A 19,427-nucleotide genomic window follows, 5' to 3' on the forward strand; every position below is an offset into this window, starting at 1 on the left:
GAACAACACAATGTCAACACAATGCGCGATCAACGCTACGCATCTTGGTCAAGTGTGTGTGTTCACCGCGACCGCCGACATCACCGCTCTCCCTGGCACACAATACATCACCCTCATACATCACACAACACGTATGTATGTATATATATATATATATATATATATATATATATATATATATATATATATATATATATATTCACTTACGATTTCAGTTGCTTATAATGATCTGCTCATGGAAGCCGTCTTTTTATTCAGCTTGAAGCGTTGGTATTTGTTGCAATAAATTCTCCTTCTTTCTTCTTTTTAACCGAGAAAAAACAAACGCGTTCTTGATATAAAATGTGTCCGGTCGTGTATTTTGTCGCTGCGGGAGTCGCAGCATCGGCGCCGCTCACCGCTATTTGGGATGCGCTGGGCTCGACTCTCGCGCACGCGCTTATGAGACGACCACGTGACTGCCAGCAAACGTCGAGGACGTCACAACAGACCTGGCTCTGCTGAAGAATAGCGCGAGCGAGGACTTCGAATTGTATGTGAATCTCTTGAAAGAAACAAGAAACAAAAAAAGCACTGAAAACATGTAATGCTCTAAAAACTTTAAAATGTATGTATTTTATTTATTTATTTTTAGTTGAAATGTGTAGTGTTTTTTTTCTCAGTAAGTAAGTGTACATTTAACATGAGTATGTAATACCTCTTGTTCTTTTGGCATAAAAAAACAACAACCACAAACAAAACAAACAGCGAGAGTGAGAGCGCGAGCGTGAGCACGAGCTCCATCAGCACACTGACTGACGGAGGTTGTTCTCTCGCAATTAAAGTATTTATTCTACCACGTCTCTTCTTATTTAATCCCCCTGCATTTATAATGTGTGAGGTTTTGTGAGGCCAGCTAGAACTGTGCCATTTTTTAAAACAATTAGTGTACAGTACAAATCAATCAATCACATTTTTTGACACACCTTCACCTTTCGCGTATTTTCTTAAAAAAATATTTTTAACATTGTACGTTTATACTGAAGATATCCAAATTAGGAAAAAAAAAAAACATGTATGGAATGATGTAATGAACAAAAAAAGGGTTAAATAACCCGCAATATGTTTTATATTTTCAATATCCATTGTGTTTTATTATCATTATATTTTCATTATTATTATTATTATTGTATAATAAGTACCCAAATTATTATAATATACAGTACCAGTCAAACGTTTGAGTTCTTGAGTTCTTGATTTATTTTATTTCTATTCTTTTTATTCGATTTAGTATTCCGCGTTAATACTATGAAAGAACACGTATGTGTATGTATTAACCAAAGACGTGTTAAACAACCCAGAAGAATGCGAGAACGCTGAGAGAATGCAAAACTGTCATCAAAGCAAAAGGTGGCTTCTTTGAAGAATCGAAAATATTAAATATCATTCTGTTTTGTTTAATACATAATTATATATATGTTTTTTCAGCGTTCAGATTTCTTCAGTTTTAATGTACAAATATTACTATAATAGTACAATAAAGAATAAAAAGTGTTTAAACGTATGACTGGTACTGCATATAATACTAGTATATGTCCTTAATATATGATAATAAGAGCAAAAATAACGAGTAGAAGAATAATGAGAAACAAGGCTTATTCATTTACACACCAAGTTACATGTAATTAGCAAAAGATTGCCCTCTTCTGTTCAGTATAAAAAGTGCACAAAGCATAAAGAAAGCTGAAAAAATGTGTGTGTGTGTGTGTGTGTGTGTGTGTGTGTGTGTGTGTGTGTGTTTGTTTATACTTTGTTCTTTCTGTCGCTTTCTCGGCCTGATTTTGCAAGCCAAGGAAGCTTTACTCTGTTATTGCCTTGGTGTGTAATCGTCCGTGTCAGTAGCTTATTAGTATGTTACGGTGTACCGAGGCTGTAAACCTGCTTAGTAATTACTCTGCAGTGGGTTGTCATTGGCTTAGAGGTACGAGTAGGCAATTTTTTTTTTTTTTTACATGAAGCCATTATTTAGTAAGGGTTCTTGTGTAATTATTTGTTTTTCCAAAATTTGAATAATAATAACAAATAAAGAAGAAGAAGGTGAAAAAAAATTTACGCCTGCAGGTTCCACCGAGATTTGAACTCGGATCGCTGGATTCAGAGTCCAGAGTGCTAACCATTACACCATGGAACCAGCTGAATAAAGAGCTCACAACATCACTTATAAAGTACAATGTAGCGACAATCGTTTATTTAAGCTGAACGAAATAAGTAAATAGACGCTTGTAGCTATTTGAGAAAAAAACATACAACAAAAAACACTACTATATACATACAGCTTCCTCTTAAGCCAAGTCCACAATAATTTATCAAAATAAAATGTGTGAACATTTAAACGGCTAAATAACTGATTAATTTTACAGCACAACAGTGACACAGAGCATACAGAAATATATATAATAAAAATGTGTTAAGTATTATAAATCGATCAAATCGTTCATCTAAATTCTACACCAATCTGTTTATATTGAAGATCTATGTTAGTATATAAGTCACGATGCTGGAGCAGATGTTTTAGGAAGCTTTATTTCGGCAAATATATAAAAGTCTGAAATATATAAAAATCTGAAGCACAAATAAAATGAGGGAGATATAAGTTCGTTGTTTAAAAGCACTCTCTCGCAGTCTTGTTTTTTACCCAGCAACAGAAATCACTTAATTTTTTTTTTTTTTTCACGGATTGTAGAACACTGGCTTTTATTTTGAATTGGTGGCGATTGTTTTGAAGCCTTGTGTGCAGGCCGCTCGCTTGCTAAATAGTTAGCATGGCTTCCGAATGACACCCAATCTGACTGCAGTGCAGCAGCGGGAAGGAGCGAGCGGCCGGGTCCATTTTAGCTAAAGAAGTGTTTCCTTACACCGATTAACCTTTATTTCTGACAAGATGGGAACAAGAGATGACGAGTACGATTACTTGTTTAAAGGTGAGTCATTTATAAAGCGGCTACACTGAATGTCGACTTCGTTTTATTCTTGTTTCTGGTGTTAGCAAGAAAAAGGAGGTGATATTGAGTAAGACAGGAACTGTACAATATTCTTAGCATGCTAGCCGTCTTCACCTAGGCTAGACTAGCTATCAGGCCAACATGACTGGGAAATGTTGCTTTAATGCAAGCCGGAAAACGTTAGACGCAGCTGATTTCAATCCTTAGTGGTTGTTTTTGTTGGAGTAAATGTAAAAATAGGGGGACGTTGTCATTTATTTGGATGAGTATCTAAAGCTGGACACACGAGCGACGCAGTGAACAGGCGCCTAATGTAATGTAATGTTCTGTGTTTGAGGTATCCAGATATTTCTGCCTCGAGCACCACACCTTAATCCTGATCCCGAAGCAGCGGTGAAACCATGAGCAGCTCGCTTTAAAGTGTTTTTATTGCCCCATGGTCAAAAGACAGGCAAACGTTTGTTCTTATCCACAACCAGCTTCCCCCCCCCTTTCCCCTCTAACCAGGAAGACGTCGCCATTTATTTACTTATTAACTATTTATTTTACTGTCTCTTACTACAAACCCGGCCACTAGAATATCTATCTATCTATCTATCTATCTATCTATCTATCTATCTATCTATCTATCTATCTATCTATCTATCTATCTATCTATCTGTATCTAAATCTTTCTTATATGTATTTACGTAAATAAATTCTGTATCAATATTTTCAAGCCAGGTGCAGTTTTTATTTATTTATTTATTTATTTATTTATTTTACTTCTTTATGGATTAACTTAGTAGCATGTTTTGTTTCAACCGTTTACTATGCAACACTGTTCTATAATATAATGTTGTTTTTTTTTTTTTCTTCATTTGAAGAACCCTATTATTGTCTTTCTTTTGTCCTTTGACATCTAGGTGAATTTGATGCTGTTTTACCATTGTTACCTAGTGGAGTGCAGAGCGAGTTTAGGGAAGTGTTTATTAAAGGAGACAGAAAGACTGATCCTGTAGTCTGTCTTTACGTTGTGTATTTCTTAGACAGTGCAGGTCTTTACCCTGCAAAACCTTCGCAAAATCTTTACCTGAGCTGTAAAAATGTCTGTCTGTGAAGTGAGTTGCACAAGTTCTGGTTGTAATCTAATGTAATAATATTTTCACACACACACACACACACACACACACACACACACACACACACACACAGAAGGGCCGCTCAGAAAATGTGGCAGGTCTGATTCACTTCTGATCCAGCAGTATGGGTCTGATATGAATATTTTGTGTTAAACCTCTATTTATTTGAGATAAGTTCAGAAAGTGAATAGTTTTTGATGTTTGTGTTTTTTTTTTCTTTTCTTCCCCATTTTGAAGTGGTTCTAATTGGAGACTCTGGTGTGGGGAAGAGTAACCTTTTGTCCCGTTTCACCCGCAATGAGTTTAACCTGGAAAGCAAAAGCACCATTGGAGTGGAGTTTGCTACTCGCAGTATTCAGGTGGATGGGAAGACTGTAAAAGCCCAGATATGGGACACGGCTGGGCAGGAACGCTACAGAGCCATCACCTCAGCGTAAGAAAACATCACCCTCATGCACAACTCTGGGCAGAGACACCTTAAAGAATCAGCTGAAAATATCACCCTTTACATCTCTGATGTTTGCTCATAATAACTTTAGGGCATACACTTTGACCTTTCTTTGATATTTAAATGTGTGTCATTCTGTTCAAACAAGAAATGTGGATGAAGTGCACACATGTACTTAAGTGTTTATGGCTTTGCCCAAGAGCAGTATTTTGACATGCATCGCTTATCTAGAATATTATAATATCCGATTTATAGTAATTACAGAACTCTTATGTAAAATTACATTATCACACACAATCTCATGGTTTTGTCAAGCAGTATGTGTTAGTACCACTGACCAACTCCATTGTTACAGCCCCAGTTGCATAATTTCACCTTCAAATACAGTACAATTAATTATATTATAGTATCATTTATCTTGTTTTTGTACATGTTTGGGGAAAAAAAAAAAAAATCCCAATATTGTTTTTCTGGAATTCCTGTAATCAGATGTATTTATTGTATGTTTTAAAGATTGTAGACCTTCTTTAAAGTAAAAAAAAAAAAATCTATTATTGTCCAGCTAGAAATTGCCTTATGTTTTTGGTTAAAGGTATTACCGTGGTGCTGTGGGCGCTCTGCTGGTGTATGACATTGCCAAGCATCTGACCTATGAGAATGTGGAGCGCTGGCTGAAGGAGCTGAGGGACCATGCAGACAGCAACATTGTTATCATGCTGGTTGGCAACAAAAGTGACCTGCGCCATCTCCGGGCCGTGCCCACCGATGAGGCACGCGCATTTGCAGGTCAGAACCCAAGCTGGTGTTGAGTCAAGAACTTTCACCTCTGGCCATGTTTTTTGCTCCCAGTCTTTATTCAGAATACAACTTGTTTAAAAGTATACCCTGACCAGGCATGGCATTATGACATTATAACATTATGACCAGTGAGGTGTGTAACACGGATTCTCTTCATCATGGCACCTGTTAGTAGGTGGGATATAGCGGGCAGCAAGTGAAAATTTGATGTGTTCGAAGCAGGAACAATGGGCAAGCGTAAGGATTTGAGTGAGTTTGACTGGGGCGAAATTAAGATGTCTGAAGCGGTCAGAGCTAGAAGTTGACCGATTGATCAGCTGGCCAATTGATCGGGCTGATTATTATTATTTTTTATTATTAATCGGCATCGACCGATTGTGCCGCAAATTAGGCTGATTATTAGGCAGGCGATAATTAGCCAATCGGAGTTCTGTTTCTCCCTGGAAACTAAACCCAACTGATTTTCTGTGACATGTTTTATTAATCAAATATCACATTTTAGGAGATAAAAGGGGGGAGAAAATCGGCATCATATCTTCGCCATTGGCTGATTTCTAAATATCGGCATCAGTCAGAGATAAACCCATATCGGTCGACCTCTAATCGGAGCATTTCCAAAACTGCAACACTTGTGGGGTGTTTCTGCTCTGCAGTGGTCAGTATTTATCAAAAAGAGGTCCACAAAAGGAACAGTGGTGAATCTGCGACAGGGTCATGGGCAACCGAGGCTCATTGATGCACAGGGGGAACGAAGGCTGGTCCGTGTGGTCCGATCCAACAGACGAGCTTCTGTAGTGGAAAATGCTGAAGTAGTTAATGCTGTTAATGCTCAGCGGTCAGGAAAAAAGGACCAACACAATATTAGCCAGGTGGTCATAATGTTATGTCTGGTGTGTGTGTGTGTGTGTGTGTGCGTAAAGTGGGTACGGGTAAGTATTCAGACCCCCTTAAATTTTTCACTCTTTGTTATATTGCAGCCATTTGCTAAAATCCTTTAAGTTCATTTTCCTTCCTCATTAATGTACACACAGCTCCCCATACTGACACAAAAACACAGAATTGTTGACATTGTTGCAGATTTATTAAAAAAGAAAAACTGAAATATCACATGGTCCTAATTATTCAGACCCTTTGCTCAGTATTTAGTAGAAGTACCTTTTTGATCTAATACAGCCAGGAGTCTTTTTGGGAAAGATGCAACAAGTTTTTTTACACCTGGATTTGGGGAGCCTCTGCCATTCCTCCTTGCAGATCCTCTCCAGGTCTGCTCAATTGGGTTTAAGTCAGGGCTCTGGCTGGGCCATTCAAGAACAGTCACGGAGTTGTTGTGAAGCCACTCACAACATTTTAGCTGTGTGCTTAGGGTCAATGTCTTGTTGGAAGGTAAACCTTCGGCCCAGTCTGAGGTCCAGGGCACTCTGGAGAAGGTTTTCGTCCATGATATCCCTGTACTTGGCCGCATTCATCTTTCCCTCGATTGCAACCAGTCGTCCTGTCCCTGCAGCTGGAAAACACCCCCACAGCATGGTGCTGCCACCACCATGCTTCACTGTTGCGACTGTATTGGACAGGTGATGAGCAGTGCCTGGTTTTCTCCACACATACCGCTTAGGATTAAGGCCAAAAAGTTCTATCTTGGTCTCATCAGACCAGAGAATCTTTTTTCTCACCATCTTGGAGTTCTTCAGGTGTTTTTTTTTTTTTTTTTTTAGCAAACTCCATGCGGGCTTTCATGGTTCTTGCACTGAGGAGAGGCTTCCGTCAGGCCACTTTGCCATAAAAAGCCCCGATGCCCTGGTGGAGGGCTGCAGTGATGGTTGACTTTCTACAACTTTCTCCCATCTCCCGACTGCATCTCTGGAGCTCAGCCGCAGTGATCTTTGAGTTCTTCTTTACCTCTCTCACCCGATAGCTCAGTTTGGCTGGACGGCCAGCTCTAGAAAGGGTTCTGGTCGTCCCAAACGTCTTTCATTTAAGGATTATGGAGGCCCCTTTGCTCTTAGGAACCTTAAGTGCAGCAGAAATTTTTTTGTAACCTTGGCCAGGTCTGTGCCTTGACACAGTTGTGTCTCTGAGCTCTTCAGGCAGTTCCTTTGACCTCATGATTCTCATTTGCTCCGACCTGCATTATGATCTGTAAGGTCTTATATAGACAGGTGTGTGACTTTCCTAATCAAGTCCAATCAGTATAATCAAACATTTCTGGACTCAAATGGAGGTGTAGATCCATCTCAAAAATGTCAACAATTCTGTGTTTTTGTGTCAATATGGGGTGCTATGTGTACATTAATGAGGAAAAGAAATTAACTTAAATTATTTAAGCAAATGGCTGCAATATAACACAGAGTGAAAATTTAAGGGGGTCTGAATACTTTCCGTAAAAATGTTTCGTAAAGCAAAAGTGAAGATGATATATTTAGGAACTGTTTTTTTTTAGTGGATTACTGGGGACTTGATGTTCTATATCTGTAAAAAAAATAAAATAAACAAATGATCCTTTTGTCTTTAGAGAAGAATGGATTGTCTTTCTTGGAGACATCAGCTTTGGATTCTACCAATGTGGAGACAGCCTTTCAGACCATCCTGACTGGTAAGTGGGGTCTTGTTTATTTGGTTTCTATTATGCTGTTGGCTTGAGGATAAAAATCATACTTGAATGGAAACCAGAGGAGTGAAAAAGTTGATAAGCCAAACTTCATGCAGATGAGTGTGTTAGTGTAAGTGTAAAGGCTGATTGGTTTTTGGTCGAAGGCCATTCTTTTATGAATGACTAATCAAAGGGCTGACCTTGCTGGGGTGGGTCCATTGAGTTTCTCCAGCTTGACGTGACTGTAATAAAAACAAAGCTTCCTGCTTCTGTTGCAGCTTTGTTTGTCAGCCTTATTTCCTTTCTGCACTGTAAGCTGAAAGAAGTTTATGTTTTTAAAGGCCATCAGATATAACGTTATAATTGCATTACCTCAGGCGTACTGCAATGGTTATGGCCAAGTCTGAATAAAAAAGGTGTAATGAATTCAAATGATTTCAGAGGCTTCTCAGCAAACAAGAGCTATTTTTAGAGCAGATATCTCTGTGTACATACTAATGCGACCCTCCAAAAATAAAAGGATTCCGAACCAGTTCTATCGTTTCGATTATCATAATTGCTGACTTTAATAGACCGGATAATCCTATACCTTACACGCTGATCGTTATCTTGCAGAAATCTACCGCATCGTGTCCCAGAAACAGATGTCGGACCGCCGGGACAACGACATATCGCCCAGCAACAACGTGGTGTCCATCCAGGTGCAGCCCACTGAGAATAAGCCAAAAATGCAGTGTTGCCAGAACATCTAGCCTCGTCCATGACCTCCTTTTCCTGCAAAGCCCACCTGCAGAAAAGCCCTCATCCCTCCCTCTCCTCTCCTCTTCTCTTCTCTCCCCTTCCCCTCTTTTTCACCACCTCTTAAAGACTGCTTTGGTTCAGAGGCGCAGCTGCACGCTTGGGCTAGAGCACAGAAGCTGTGTTTCCAAACCTCAGATCTCAAAAGGGTTACCACCTGTGCTCTGGACTAACATCTTTTGTGTTTGTTTTTTTTTTTTTTTCTTTCTCCCCTCTGCCATGGTAGGCTTTTTTTTGTTTGTTTATCGCAAAATTTTAATAATCAGTTGTGCTTATCTTCACATAAACGTCTTAATATATTCTTTCATTTGCGAACAGTGTGAGGTTTGTTCATGTCAGTGTCTCGTGCAGCTGGTCCATGTTTGTGACTGAGCCTGTCATAAGGTTAGACAGTGACATTAAGGAGGTATTATTGTATGCTGTGTTTAGAGATTTCGGATACTAAATGTTAGGCGACTATTAGACCCCAGAGATCGAGTTTCCCGACTTTAGCTATGGCTGCACAAATGCAAAAGCTTCAATTTGCATGTAAACTTAACTATAATCAGAGGATCACTTCTGTTGTATTTTTGACCATATTTGAGGGAATAGCGTAACACCGTCAGTCATGATCGTTGTGGCTCCTGTGGTCTGTATTGTAGAATATGCTTGCATGCTTAATATCAGCATTCTCGAAAGAGGAGTGGGAAGATGCTCTTTGATACAGAGAGCCCCACAGACATGACTCCTCACACTGACTGACGGACTCGTGCTGCTTTCCATTCATCTTGTGCATTTCTTGTAGCGTAGTGGTTTTAGTGCCTTTCTCAGTGGAATGTCACATTAGGGAGCCTCCAATTTTTGTGCATGCGCTCACACCGTGGGCTTTTTCCTTCAGCTCATCACGGCAGTGCTGTGAGGACTTTCACATAACCACCTTCAGTGTTAAAATGGTGGCATTTCTCCATTCTGACTGCTGCTTTTTTCTTTATTGTAAGTTTGTTGCCTCTCATGCCAACTACATTTGGTTCTTTTAGCCAGGTTAAGCAGCAAGTTTCGAAATGTCATTCGATGCATAAATTGAGAAGGGGAAAGGAACAAAAGCAACACATTTGAGCTTTAGAATTTGATGGCAGTCAGGGTAGCTACCCATTTTAACAGCATTGCAACACCATAAATAAAAGATTTGTGTAGAACTGTAAGTGGGGAACAGAGATCTAAGAATGAAACGGTGTCAAACTTTCCATTCATCGTACCACTCTCCTTAGTGATGAGAAAGAATAGCCAGACCACTGCACATAAGACATACCTGATGATTGTAGGCTGGAGCTTTTCTGTTTTTGCACCAAACACACTATTTCTTTTCTGATCTAACCCACACTACAGTTTAATTCTTTAATATTTATTCTATATTAGCCAACTGATTTCTTGTTTTGTGCCTATTATGTAAGACTCCTGGAATTTAAGTACAGTACAATGTTTCTGATCAAAATAAATTAAGACTGTATAATGTATTGTAGCCCAGTATAATCATGTTGTGATTGTAAAAGCAAGCATTCCTGTGATTTCAGCAAATGTTGGGGGGGGGGGGGGGGGAGCATCATAAACTGCAAATCATTTTTGCACCATGGCTGCCTAAGGAATTGTGTTGTGTGTACTGTAGAAATGATAGTGAGGACAATATGCATGATCTACTTTGTTCTATCCATCCTTAAAACCTTCTGTTATGCTTAAAAGAACTCTTTCTAAAGCAAGGCACTCTGAGATCCCTTTTGGATTAGGCTGAAAACCGCTGTCCCAACTTGTAGTAATAGCTGGTGTAATAATGCAGAATTATTATAGAAATATTATTATTAGAAGTGTTTAGACTCTCTTGACAGCTTTTCACAAAATCAGTCATAATACTCACATTATGAACATTGCAATATGGCAGTCTAAAGCAGAATAGAATAGCTGTAAAGAAAATTGTATACCTGTCACGTTGGGCACCATGTCTTATTCTATGCATTGTGTGACTAAATGCTATTGGGCCTTCCTTCCAAAATGGCCCTCGGGACCCTGAAACTAATCATGTAACTGACTGGTAGATGGCTAAAGGGCAGTGCCAATGATGTATGGGTACAGATGGCACAGCTATGCCCAACCTAAGCACTGCAACTAGTTGGTGTGTCTTATGTTTATCTGGATATTGATGTTCTGTTAGTTCTCTTTCACATATTGCCTCAGAAATATTTGTTTTGTCTGTGCTGTACTGTGATTTTTTTTTTTTATCATTATACTATTACTCTATCCACTGTAATTCGAATTTCAAAGTGAAAAATAAAAATTACGGTTACGTGAGTTTATTTAGGAAATTTGTGATAAATGTTTTATGTATTATGAAAATGAATTTTTGTATTTGTAGTTTGTAACAAGTGCCTTTGTCATCCTTCCTAATCAAAGTTTGTGGTTAAATGAACTGCCGCATTTCATTTCCTTAACACTCGATGGTCATTTCGAAAAATCATGAAACAATGTGTAGTGGTTAATTCCCTCAGGTAAAAGAGAAGTAGCTCATCTACAACATGTCATGCGTGTGAGGGCTACTGTTAAACTTAAACCTATTCTCTGTTCGCTTTATTTTGAATGAAATGACGCATCTAATCAGTTCTCTTTAACAAACAGGCATAAAGCATACCCCCTTGCTGATTATGGGCAGATAAACTGCACTTTTGTCCCTGGGTGTGATTGTCTGCAGGTTATTGCTTTAGTGAGGGGAATGGAGTCACATTTAGAGCATTGCACAAAATGAAACAAGTGAGCAGAACTACCAAACTGAACTTCAAGTAAAACAAGATTCAGGAAATGTCTCTGAACAAATATGTAGGTGATCACTGCCCACTGTAATGGATCTACTTGGACACAAAAGAGCACTTACACTGTGTATCGCTAAATGTGCACGAGTGTTATAGTCACAAGAAATGAATTTTAAGCATAATTCGCTCATGCGAGACCATTTTCTATTTATAGTTCCTTTGTGGGAGAACAAAACGGCTAATTCTTCAAATATGTTACAAATAAACACAAAAAGCTCTCAATATCCAAACAGGAATTTTTAAGAATGTAAACAGAAATTAAGATTAAAAGACTTTATATATATATATATATATATATATATATATATATATATATATATATATATCTATATATCTATATATCTATATATAATTATAGTAACATTATAGTATACAATCTTCAATACACATTCACATGACATTACACCTGCAAACTTGATATATAACCATTCATAAATGTTTTTGGAAGAAACAGCAGTTTAATATAGACCATTGGAATTAAGAACAGTGTATATCAAGCTTCTATTTCTCATAAATCTTTTATTAAGAGCTGTGTACCACCTCAGCAGATTTTCAAATAGTTTATGAAATGTTTGAAGAATTACACTGTAGTGTTATGAACAAAAACTGATGTTTCTCAAAAACATGTTTTGGTAATTGTCTTTATACAGTAAAAACTAAATGGTCTTACTATTAACCATTTCCTATTAAGCCATGCTCTGTCTTTTCAGTCCTCTTTATTCAAGGTTAGCAGTGACACTTCACCTGTAGGTGACAGTATACACTGACTCTCTTTAGATGGCCAGGGTCAGTCCCTGATCGCTTTAGAGAGGTGACTGGGATAAGTTACTGCCCAGTGAACCACTGACACTATGTTCCTCTTACAGCTGGCTTGTTTGTATAGAAACCCTTGAACACATGAGAGCCTTGATAGTCCAGTAGTCTGCTACAATATACATGATTAGATAAAGAATACAGGATTATATATATATATATTTTTTATTTTTTTTCCTTCGGTTCCCAGTCCACCCTATTAATTAAATCCCCTTTATCTTCCAGGGAACCAAATAAAGAGAAGAGAGAAATAACTATTTGCTAATATCTATACATTTCTCTGTACAGTCCTTTCTTAGCCATCTGTTGTCCCTCATACACACACACATGTAGACACATACCAATTCAGCAAAACTTTAGTTTACAGCATTTATAGCCGCCATCTTGTTATGTATCTGTGTATATGTGGGAAAGAGAAGGAAAGAGGTGATAAGATAAAAAGATAGACGAGAGGAGGTCCTGCAGATGCAGGCGATGCTTGCTGTAGGGTAGAGGTAGGCTGAGGTCTGGACTCTACAGCAGGGAGCTCGGGGGGCTCTCGGGGGGCAGAGTGTGTGTGGGGCTGTGGCGCATTGGCAGGATGTCGTAGTGGCTGGGGATGTGGCTGTTCCGAGGAAGGTCATAAGGGTTCTGGGAGAAACCGGTCGCCAGGCCATTGGGTCCCTGTAGGACACTTACTGTGGGTTCTGATGAAGATGCAGGCAAAATCTTAGTTAAATATTCAGATGTATACAAATAACACATATACATACATAATAGGTGCACTTTATAGATTTACACAATTACTCACTGTAGCCCCTTTCTTGCTATACAGTTTGTTAACTAACCTCTCCCCCTATCAATCGGTAGAATCACAGATATTCTTTGGGTGGTGGATCAATTACAGTACAGCAGTTAATGTTGACCGTATCAGGTACAGCAGCATTGCTGGGATTTTAAGGCAATTAAAGCAGTAAAGTCATTAGCCAGTTTTTGATAAGACTGCTCTCGCCTAATTTTGCATTTGTCTGAATTTTTTTCCTCACCGCAGTCCTATAAACTTTCCCTTTCACTCTGGCAGATACTCTTCTATCACAAATCACTCCTGTCACTCTTCTCCTTTAATTGAAGTGGTTTAACATAAATATCACAAATATTGCAATAAACATTTAGAATTTACAACTATTTTAGTCGCTCCATATTCACAGGCTTAAACGTACTTAAAGAACTGACTGATATGTAGTTTCGTGGCCAGGTGTGGACTGTTAGCTTTAATTTAATGAGAACTTAAGGAGATATATGGTCAGGATTTCAGACTTTCTGTCCACAGATGCAAGTGAAAGAGGACATCATCAAAACAGACCTATCAAAAAGGTAGCAGAGACTTCAGAAGTGGCCAAATCAACAATTTGGTGAATTCTTGAAAGAGGGAATGCACTGGTGAGCTCTGTAACAGCAAAAGGCTCAGAAGACCACAGGATACAAGTGAATAATTGCAGAGTTATTTCCCTGGTGAATAAAAATGTATTCACATCTAGCCAACACATGAACACTCATGGGGACATAGGGGTATTATTTTCAAAATTCACAATGAAGAGACAGCATAAATGTAAATACGGAGGGTTTACTTTCAGGTCCATATCACAGGTACCAAGACCAGAATAGACTTTGCTAGAAAACATGTAAAAAGGTCTATGCAGTTATGGAACAAGATAAGCTGAATTAGAATTACAGTATAAAAAAGTATACGAAAAAGAGGGATTGCTCATGATCCAAAGCGTAGCGTACGGTAATGGCAGTGTTATGAGCATATATGACTGCCAGTGGGAACTGGGTCACTGGTAATTACAGATTATCTGACAGCTAAGAGAATTAGATTGACCCAAGAACTTCTTAAGTCAAAGAAATGAAATGTTCTTAAATGCCAGAGTCAGTTACCTGTTCCTTACCTAGCTGAGCATGCAAAACAAAACTGAAAGTAGAAAGACCACAATCATACAGCAGCTGAGCGTGTGGCAAAGCATCTTACGTGAGGAACTCAGCATTTGGTGAAGTCAACCGATTTAAGACTTCAGGCAGTAATTGACTGCAAATGTTCCACATCCATGTATTAATAACAAAATCCTTATATTTCATTTGTCCAATTATTGAGTCTGTTAAAAAATAGAGAGACTATCTTATCTTGAATTAAGCTGAAGCTTGATTACTTCATTTCACATCTATTCTAGTGGTATACATACGCAAAATATTGAAAATGGTTTCACACTCTAAATACAGTAGCGAACAAAAATAAGTACACCCCTCACATTTCAGCAACCATTTAATTATATCTTCTCAAGGGAGAATATTAAAGAAATTAAACCTGGATTTTTGGATATTTTAGAGAGGTTAATGTGCAGCTTGTATAGCAGTACAGATTTACTGCCCTCTGAAAATAACTCAACATACAGCAATTATTGTTAAAATAACTGCCAAAACTGTGTCCAAAGTGTATTATTTTGTGTGAGCACCATTGTTATGTAGCACTGACTCAATCCTCCTGGGTTTGAATTCCATAGAGCTGCACTGGTTGTTGTGGGACCCTCTTCCACTCCTCCATAATGACATCATGAAGCTGCTGGATGTCAGACACATGGCACTTCTGCTTGAGGATGCCCCACAGGTGCTCAATAAGGTTCAGGTCTGGTGACATACTTCTAGTGACACTTCAACACCTTCACCTTCAGCTTCCTCCGCAGGGCAGTTGTCATCTTGTGTGTTTGGAAAATTGCGGTTTTGCCCAATTTCATGGATTGCTCTAAAATGTCACAGTACATGTTTGAATTCATGTTTCCCTTAATGAACTGCAGCTCCCTAGTACCTACCAGCAGCACTCATGCAGCCCAAAACCATGATGCCACCACCATCATGCTTGACTGTAGGTGAGACACAATTTTCTTGGTACTCCTCACCAGTGTGTCACCACACATGCTGGACACCATCTGAGCCAAACAAGTTTATCTGAGTCTCATCAGACCACAGGACATGGTACCAGTAATTCATACTCTTGGACAGGTTGTCTTCAGCTAAATGTTTGCAGGCTTTGTTGTGAACCAGCTTCAGAAAAGGCTTCCTTCTGGGATGACAGCCATGCAAACCGACTTGTTGCAGTGCGCGACGTATCATTTGGGCACTGAAAACCGGACCTTCCGCTTCTAAAGCAATGCTGGCAGCACTCATGCATCTGTTTTTTGAAGGCAGCTTCCTGTTCTAAATGGAACTGGTCTTGGAAAACCTCTGCATGACCCTGGCCACTGTACTGTAAGTCAGTTTTATGGTGTTACCGATCTTATAGCCTTGGCCATCTTTGTAAAAAGCAATAATTCTAATTCTCAAATCATCAGAAAGTTCTTTGCCATGAGGTGCCTTGCTGACTATCCGGTGGTCAGTATGAGAGAATTCTACACAAAGCACCAAATTTTAACTGCTCTAATACAAGATACACAAATGTGTATGTTCCTGTCAAGCAGACAAAAACATGAACATGATGAATAATAAAATGGTTGCTGAAATGTGAGGGGTGTACTGACTTTTGTGAGATACTGTACTCTGTAGATGCACATTGTATCTTTTTACATTCATTATATGACCCACGGTTTATAGATGTTTGACCATCATGCATTTGGGAGCTTGCTGGTTATTTAAAAACCATATGCATCAGTGTGGAGTTACCCCTCTCTTCGCTATAATAGTCTGTTATCTTCTGGGAAGGTTTTCTACATGTCTGTGGGAACTTGCCACCAAACTGGAAGCATTCAATTGTTTAAATCTCTTTGTATGCTGCCTGGCTTAAACCATGAAAACCAGTCCCACACCATTATCCCACTTTCACCACAGTGAACTGCTGGCACTCTGATTTCTTGGTGGTCGCACACAGTGATCTCAGGCTTGTGTGCAGCTACTTGGTTATGAGGATCCTGATGGACAGATCCTGTGCTAATATTGCTTCTAGAGAACAACTTGTGAATCATATCTCCTATATTTAAAAAAAACAGCCTTCACCTTAGAAATATTGCTAAGCTAAGAAACATGCTGTCTATATCTGATGCAGGAAAGCTCGTCCATACATTCATGATCTCCAGACTGGACTATTTTTATTACAAGGCGGTTGTTCTGTATCATTAATAAACAAACTACAGTTAGTCCAGAATGCAGCAGTCAGAGTTCTCACAAGGTCGAGAAAATATGACCATATAATCCCAATCTTATCATCCCAACACTGGCTACCTGTTAAGTTTGAATCAACTATAAACTATTACTACTTACTTACAAAACACTAAATGGTTTAGCCTCCAATTATCTCTCCAGTCTTCTAGCAAGCTACAATCCATCACGCTCTTTGAGATCTCAAAACTTCGGACTTTTAGTAGTTCCTAGAATAGCAAAGTCCACTAAAGGCAGTAGAGCATTCTCAAATTTAGCTAGTAAACTTTGGAATAGTATTTCTGACAGTGTTCAGGGCTCAGACACACTCTCCCAGATAAAGCACAGTTTAAAGACATATCTTTTTAGCAAAGCCTACACATAACACACATCACATATCATAACCTTGTGCTTAAGAGTTATAATCACACTCTTAATATCACCCAAATAAGGATGGGTTCCTCTTTTGAGTCTGGTTTCTCTCAAGGTTTCTTCCTCATTACATCTAAGGAGTTTTTCCTTGCCACACTCACCCCAGGCTGCCCATCAGGGATAAATACACACAATTCACTTTAATTATTAAGTTCTGTAAAGCCGCTTTGAGACAATGTCCATTGTGAAAATCACTATAGAAATAAACTTGAATTTGAACTTCTAGAGGGAGTTTAAAACTCTTTATTAATGCAACAGAGAATTCAATATACACTACAGCAATCTGTGCTCCAAATCTCCTGGGTTTGTGTGGTCTTTTGCTTCTCAGACAAGCTGTTGTTGATCCTGAAGAATTAGATTTTTATCGCTGACAGTTGCCCAGGCAGATTCAGCAGGGAAGAAATATCACTATCTTGCGGCAAGGTTGCGGCATCCTAATACCCATGCCACAACACTGTCACTAAGCTTCTCAGTATAAATCACTCTCCTGACAGTGTTTGTCTATAGGGATTGCCTGGCTTTGTGCTTAATGTTATGTAGTAATGGGTGTTGATGAAACATCTAAACTCAATAATTTGGAGGCGTGTCCACATATTGAAGGCAATAGTGTATAAAGAAATGTAACAAAATAAAGGTTGACAAAGAAAAAGCAAAAACATTTGCATTACAATTGCTTGCATATGTTCTACATAACAGCACCCTGTACTTCCACATACTGTGATGGCTGGGGTTCAGGTTGGCAGAAACAGATTCATCGTGTATAGCAACAGATGGGCTACAGTCAGTAACGGTTTAACTAAATCGTACACTTACTTTTCATTGAATTTCCACTATATCATCAAAGAAACAATAATCACCGAACTAAAATACTGTTCAAAAGTTGTTTATGTCTGAATTAACCCCTTTACAATATATGCATTTAAAATATTTAGAAACATTTTGTATAACGTCCTGCAAATGCAACATAATGCTATATATTTGCATTTCCCCTTCCTCATATCTAACTCACCCATGTCATAGATGTTCCTGCTTGCAGAGGTGCGGGTGGTACTGCTGGTGCAGAATGGCAGGTCTCTGTGTGCAGGAGACTTCATTTCCACATAGCTGCTCTCTGTGTGCTTGCAGGTCAGGCCTGGTGGATCCCGTATGGTGGCATATGGATTCTCACTGTTTATTGAACATGAACTGGTGCTGCACATGGATGGCTTGATATAGTCTGCAGATCACATAGAGACAACATAAATTCTGCACCAGCAGAACTAGATAAGGGAAATGTACAACAGATTGTATGAGACCTTCATGTTATCTTTAGTGAGATTAATGCTGTGACCTCGCATACTACTGTACTGCACAGCATGTAAAAAAATAAATAAAAATACACCACTGTTTCCAACTTTGCAGTTTTTGATGTAACCCTAGTTGCAGTGTCTAGGTCACACAAGAACCACTGTCTCATGGCCCATCTGCAACATCTTGGAAAAGAGTCTTGTTAAAATTCAGGGGAGAGAACTGGATTGCACTCTCTAGCATACAGCCATGCACGTTATCTGCAGCTAAAGCAAGGGGAAGGGTGAAAATGCTGAGCACAGAAACGTGTGTAGCAGTGTTGGTGTGCATTCCAAACAATTGTTTATTGAATAGCTGGTGGCTATACTGATTTAATCCAAAAATGTACACACATCCGAAACATTATCAGGAAAAGGAAATTCAACAGCCACAGACCGGCACCAAAAATACATTTTCAAACACTTTAAATTCTAGAGAATTGTTAACAAAGCTGTTGATAATCAAAGGACACATATATTCTATTCATACAAATGCAGATTATTTTTACTGGAAATGTAAACAAAGGCTTTCAGGGTCAGCAACCAAACTCCTGAAAGCTTCTTCTATCCAAGTTGATCTAGTCTCACCTACTGCAGCTGCCTTTGTTAGGCTGTTTACAACAGATCTGAGACAACACTGGGCCTAGGAGATCAATTTATAGAGACCTGTGTGTATGTGTGTGTGTGTGTCTGTCTGGAGGCTGAGGTTGTAATAAGGGCAGGGATCAGATTAATTGCAGAAACACACAGGCAGCAGAGAGAGCGGTAAGGACTTGTGGCCTTAAATGGTTGCTTTGGGCTGTCAAAACCATGAGGGTCTTGATATAACTGACTACCATTGAGACAAAGCATCAGAAAGCTAAAGGACAAGTATATAAAATAATCTTCCTGTGAACATATTTACGAAATTAAATGAGATGTTAGATACCCTTGTACAGAGATGTCTAAGTGCCTCAACAAATACGATGATTTGGTTAATTTAGTTTAGGCCTTATACACAACATACAATCCAACTGAACTTCCAGTGATGTTTACTGAAATTCAGGAATTGCATTTTGTGGCTTGCTAATTAGCTAATTTTGTGTCTATTAGCTAATTTGTGTCTATTAGCTAATTTCTAAAACTTGAA

The 19,427-nt window shown here is 38.8% G+C and overlaps 3 protein-coding genes across 10 annotated transcripts in view; 1 reads left to right on the top strand and 2 right to left on the bottom strand.

Annotated features, from left to right (window-relative positions):
* dennd4a (DENN/MADD domain containing 4A) overlaps positions 1–436 on the bottom strand; it is a 30,629-nt gene extending 30,193 nt beyond the window's left edge. Inside the window, exon 1 of one of the 2 annotated variants that reach the window (XM_083552014.1) lies at positions 208–436. The gene's annotated coding sequence lies outside the window, so the exon portion shown is untranslated. The remainder of the gene's footprint in view (positions 1–207) is intronic. The other variant, XM_083552015.1, reaches the window with a different exon arrangement.
* Positions 437–487: 51 nt separating this feature from the next.
* rab11a (RAB11a, member RAS oncogene family) lies at positions 488–11,052 on the top strand. Of its 3 annotated transcripts, none has more exons than XM_083552145.1 (6): positions 488–607; positions 2,765–2,960; positions 4,340–4,535; positions 5,143–5,336; positions 7,858–7,938; positions 8,551–11,052. In XM_083552145.1, exons 2-6 carry the CDS (start codon positions 2,921–2,923, stop codon positions 8,685–8,687), a joined length of 648 nt encoding a protein of 215 aa, XP_083408271.1. In that variant the 5' UTR covers positions 488–607; positions 2,765–2,920; the 3' UTR covers positions 8,688–11,052. The 3 variants fall into 3 exon arrangements, with proteins under 3 accessions (XP_083408271.1, XP_083408270.1, XP_083408269.1); XM_083552144.1 differs by lacking the exon at positions 488–607 and adding an exon at positions 1,897–1,960; XM_083552143.1 differs by lacking the exon at positions 488–607 and adding an exon at positions 1,932–1,960 and having other exon boundaries at positions 2,101–2,960.
* Positions 11,053–12,071: 1,019 nt separating this feature from the next.
* Positions 12,072–19,427, bottom strand: part of megf11 (multiple EGF-like-domains 11) — a 119,462-nt gene continuing 112,106 nt past the window's right edge. For all 5 annotated transcript variants that reach the window (XM_083552032.1, XM_083552033.1, XM_083552036.1 and 2 more), the window contains 2 exons: positions 17,983–18,189; positions 12,072–13,066 (listed from right to left, as the gene is read on the bottom strand). In XM_083552032.1, the coding sequence (XP_083408158.1) occupies positions 12,894–13,066; positions 17,983–18,189 (380 nt within the window). In that variant the 3' untranslated portion in view covers positions 12,072–12,893. The remainder of the gene's footprint in view (positions 13,067–17,982; positions 18,190–19,427) is intronic.

The sequence above is a fragment of the Silurus aristotelis genome (genome assembly GCF_946808225.1).
Source record: "Silurus aristotelis genome assembly, chromosome: 10".
Classification (NCBI taxonomy): domain Eukaryota; kingdom Metazoa; phylum Chordata; class Actinopteri; order Siluriformes; family Siluridae; genus Silurus; species Silurus aristotelis.

Coding starts and splice junctions, on each gene's coding strand:
- rab11a (XM_083552145.1), top strand. CDS start 2,921: ATGGGAACAAGAGATGACGAGTACGATTACTTGTTTAAAG. Junction 5,337..7,857: donor TGAGGCACGCGCATTTGCAG/GTCAGAACCCAA, acceptor TTTTGTCTTTAG/AGAAGAATGGATTGTCTTTC. Junction 7,939..8,550: donor CTTTCAGACCATCCTGACTG/GTAAGTGGGGTC, acceptor GTTATCTTGCAG/AAATCTACCGCATCGTGTCC.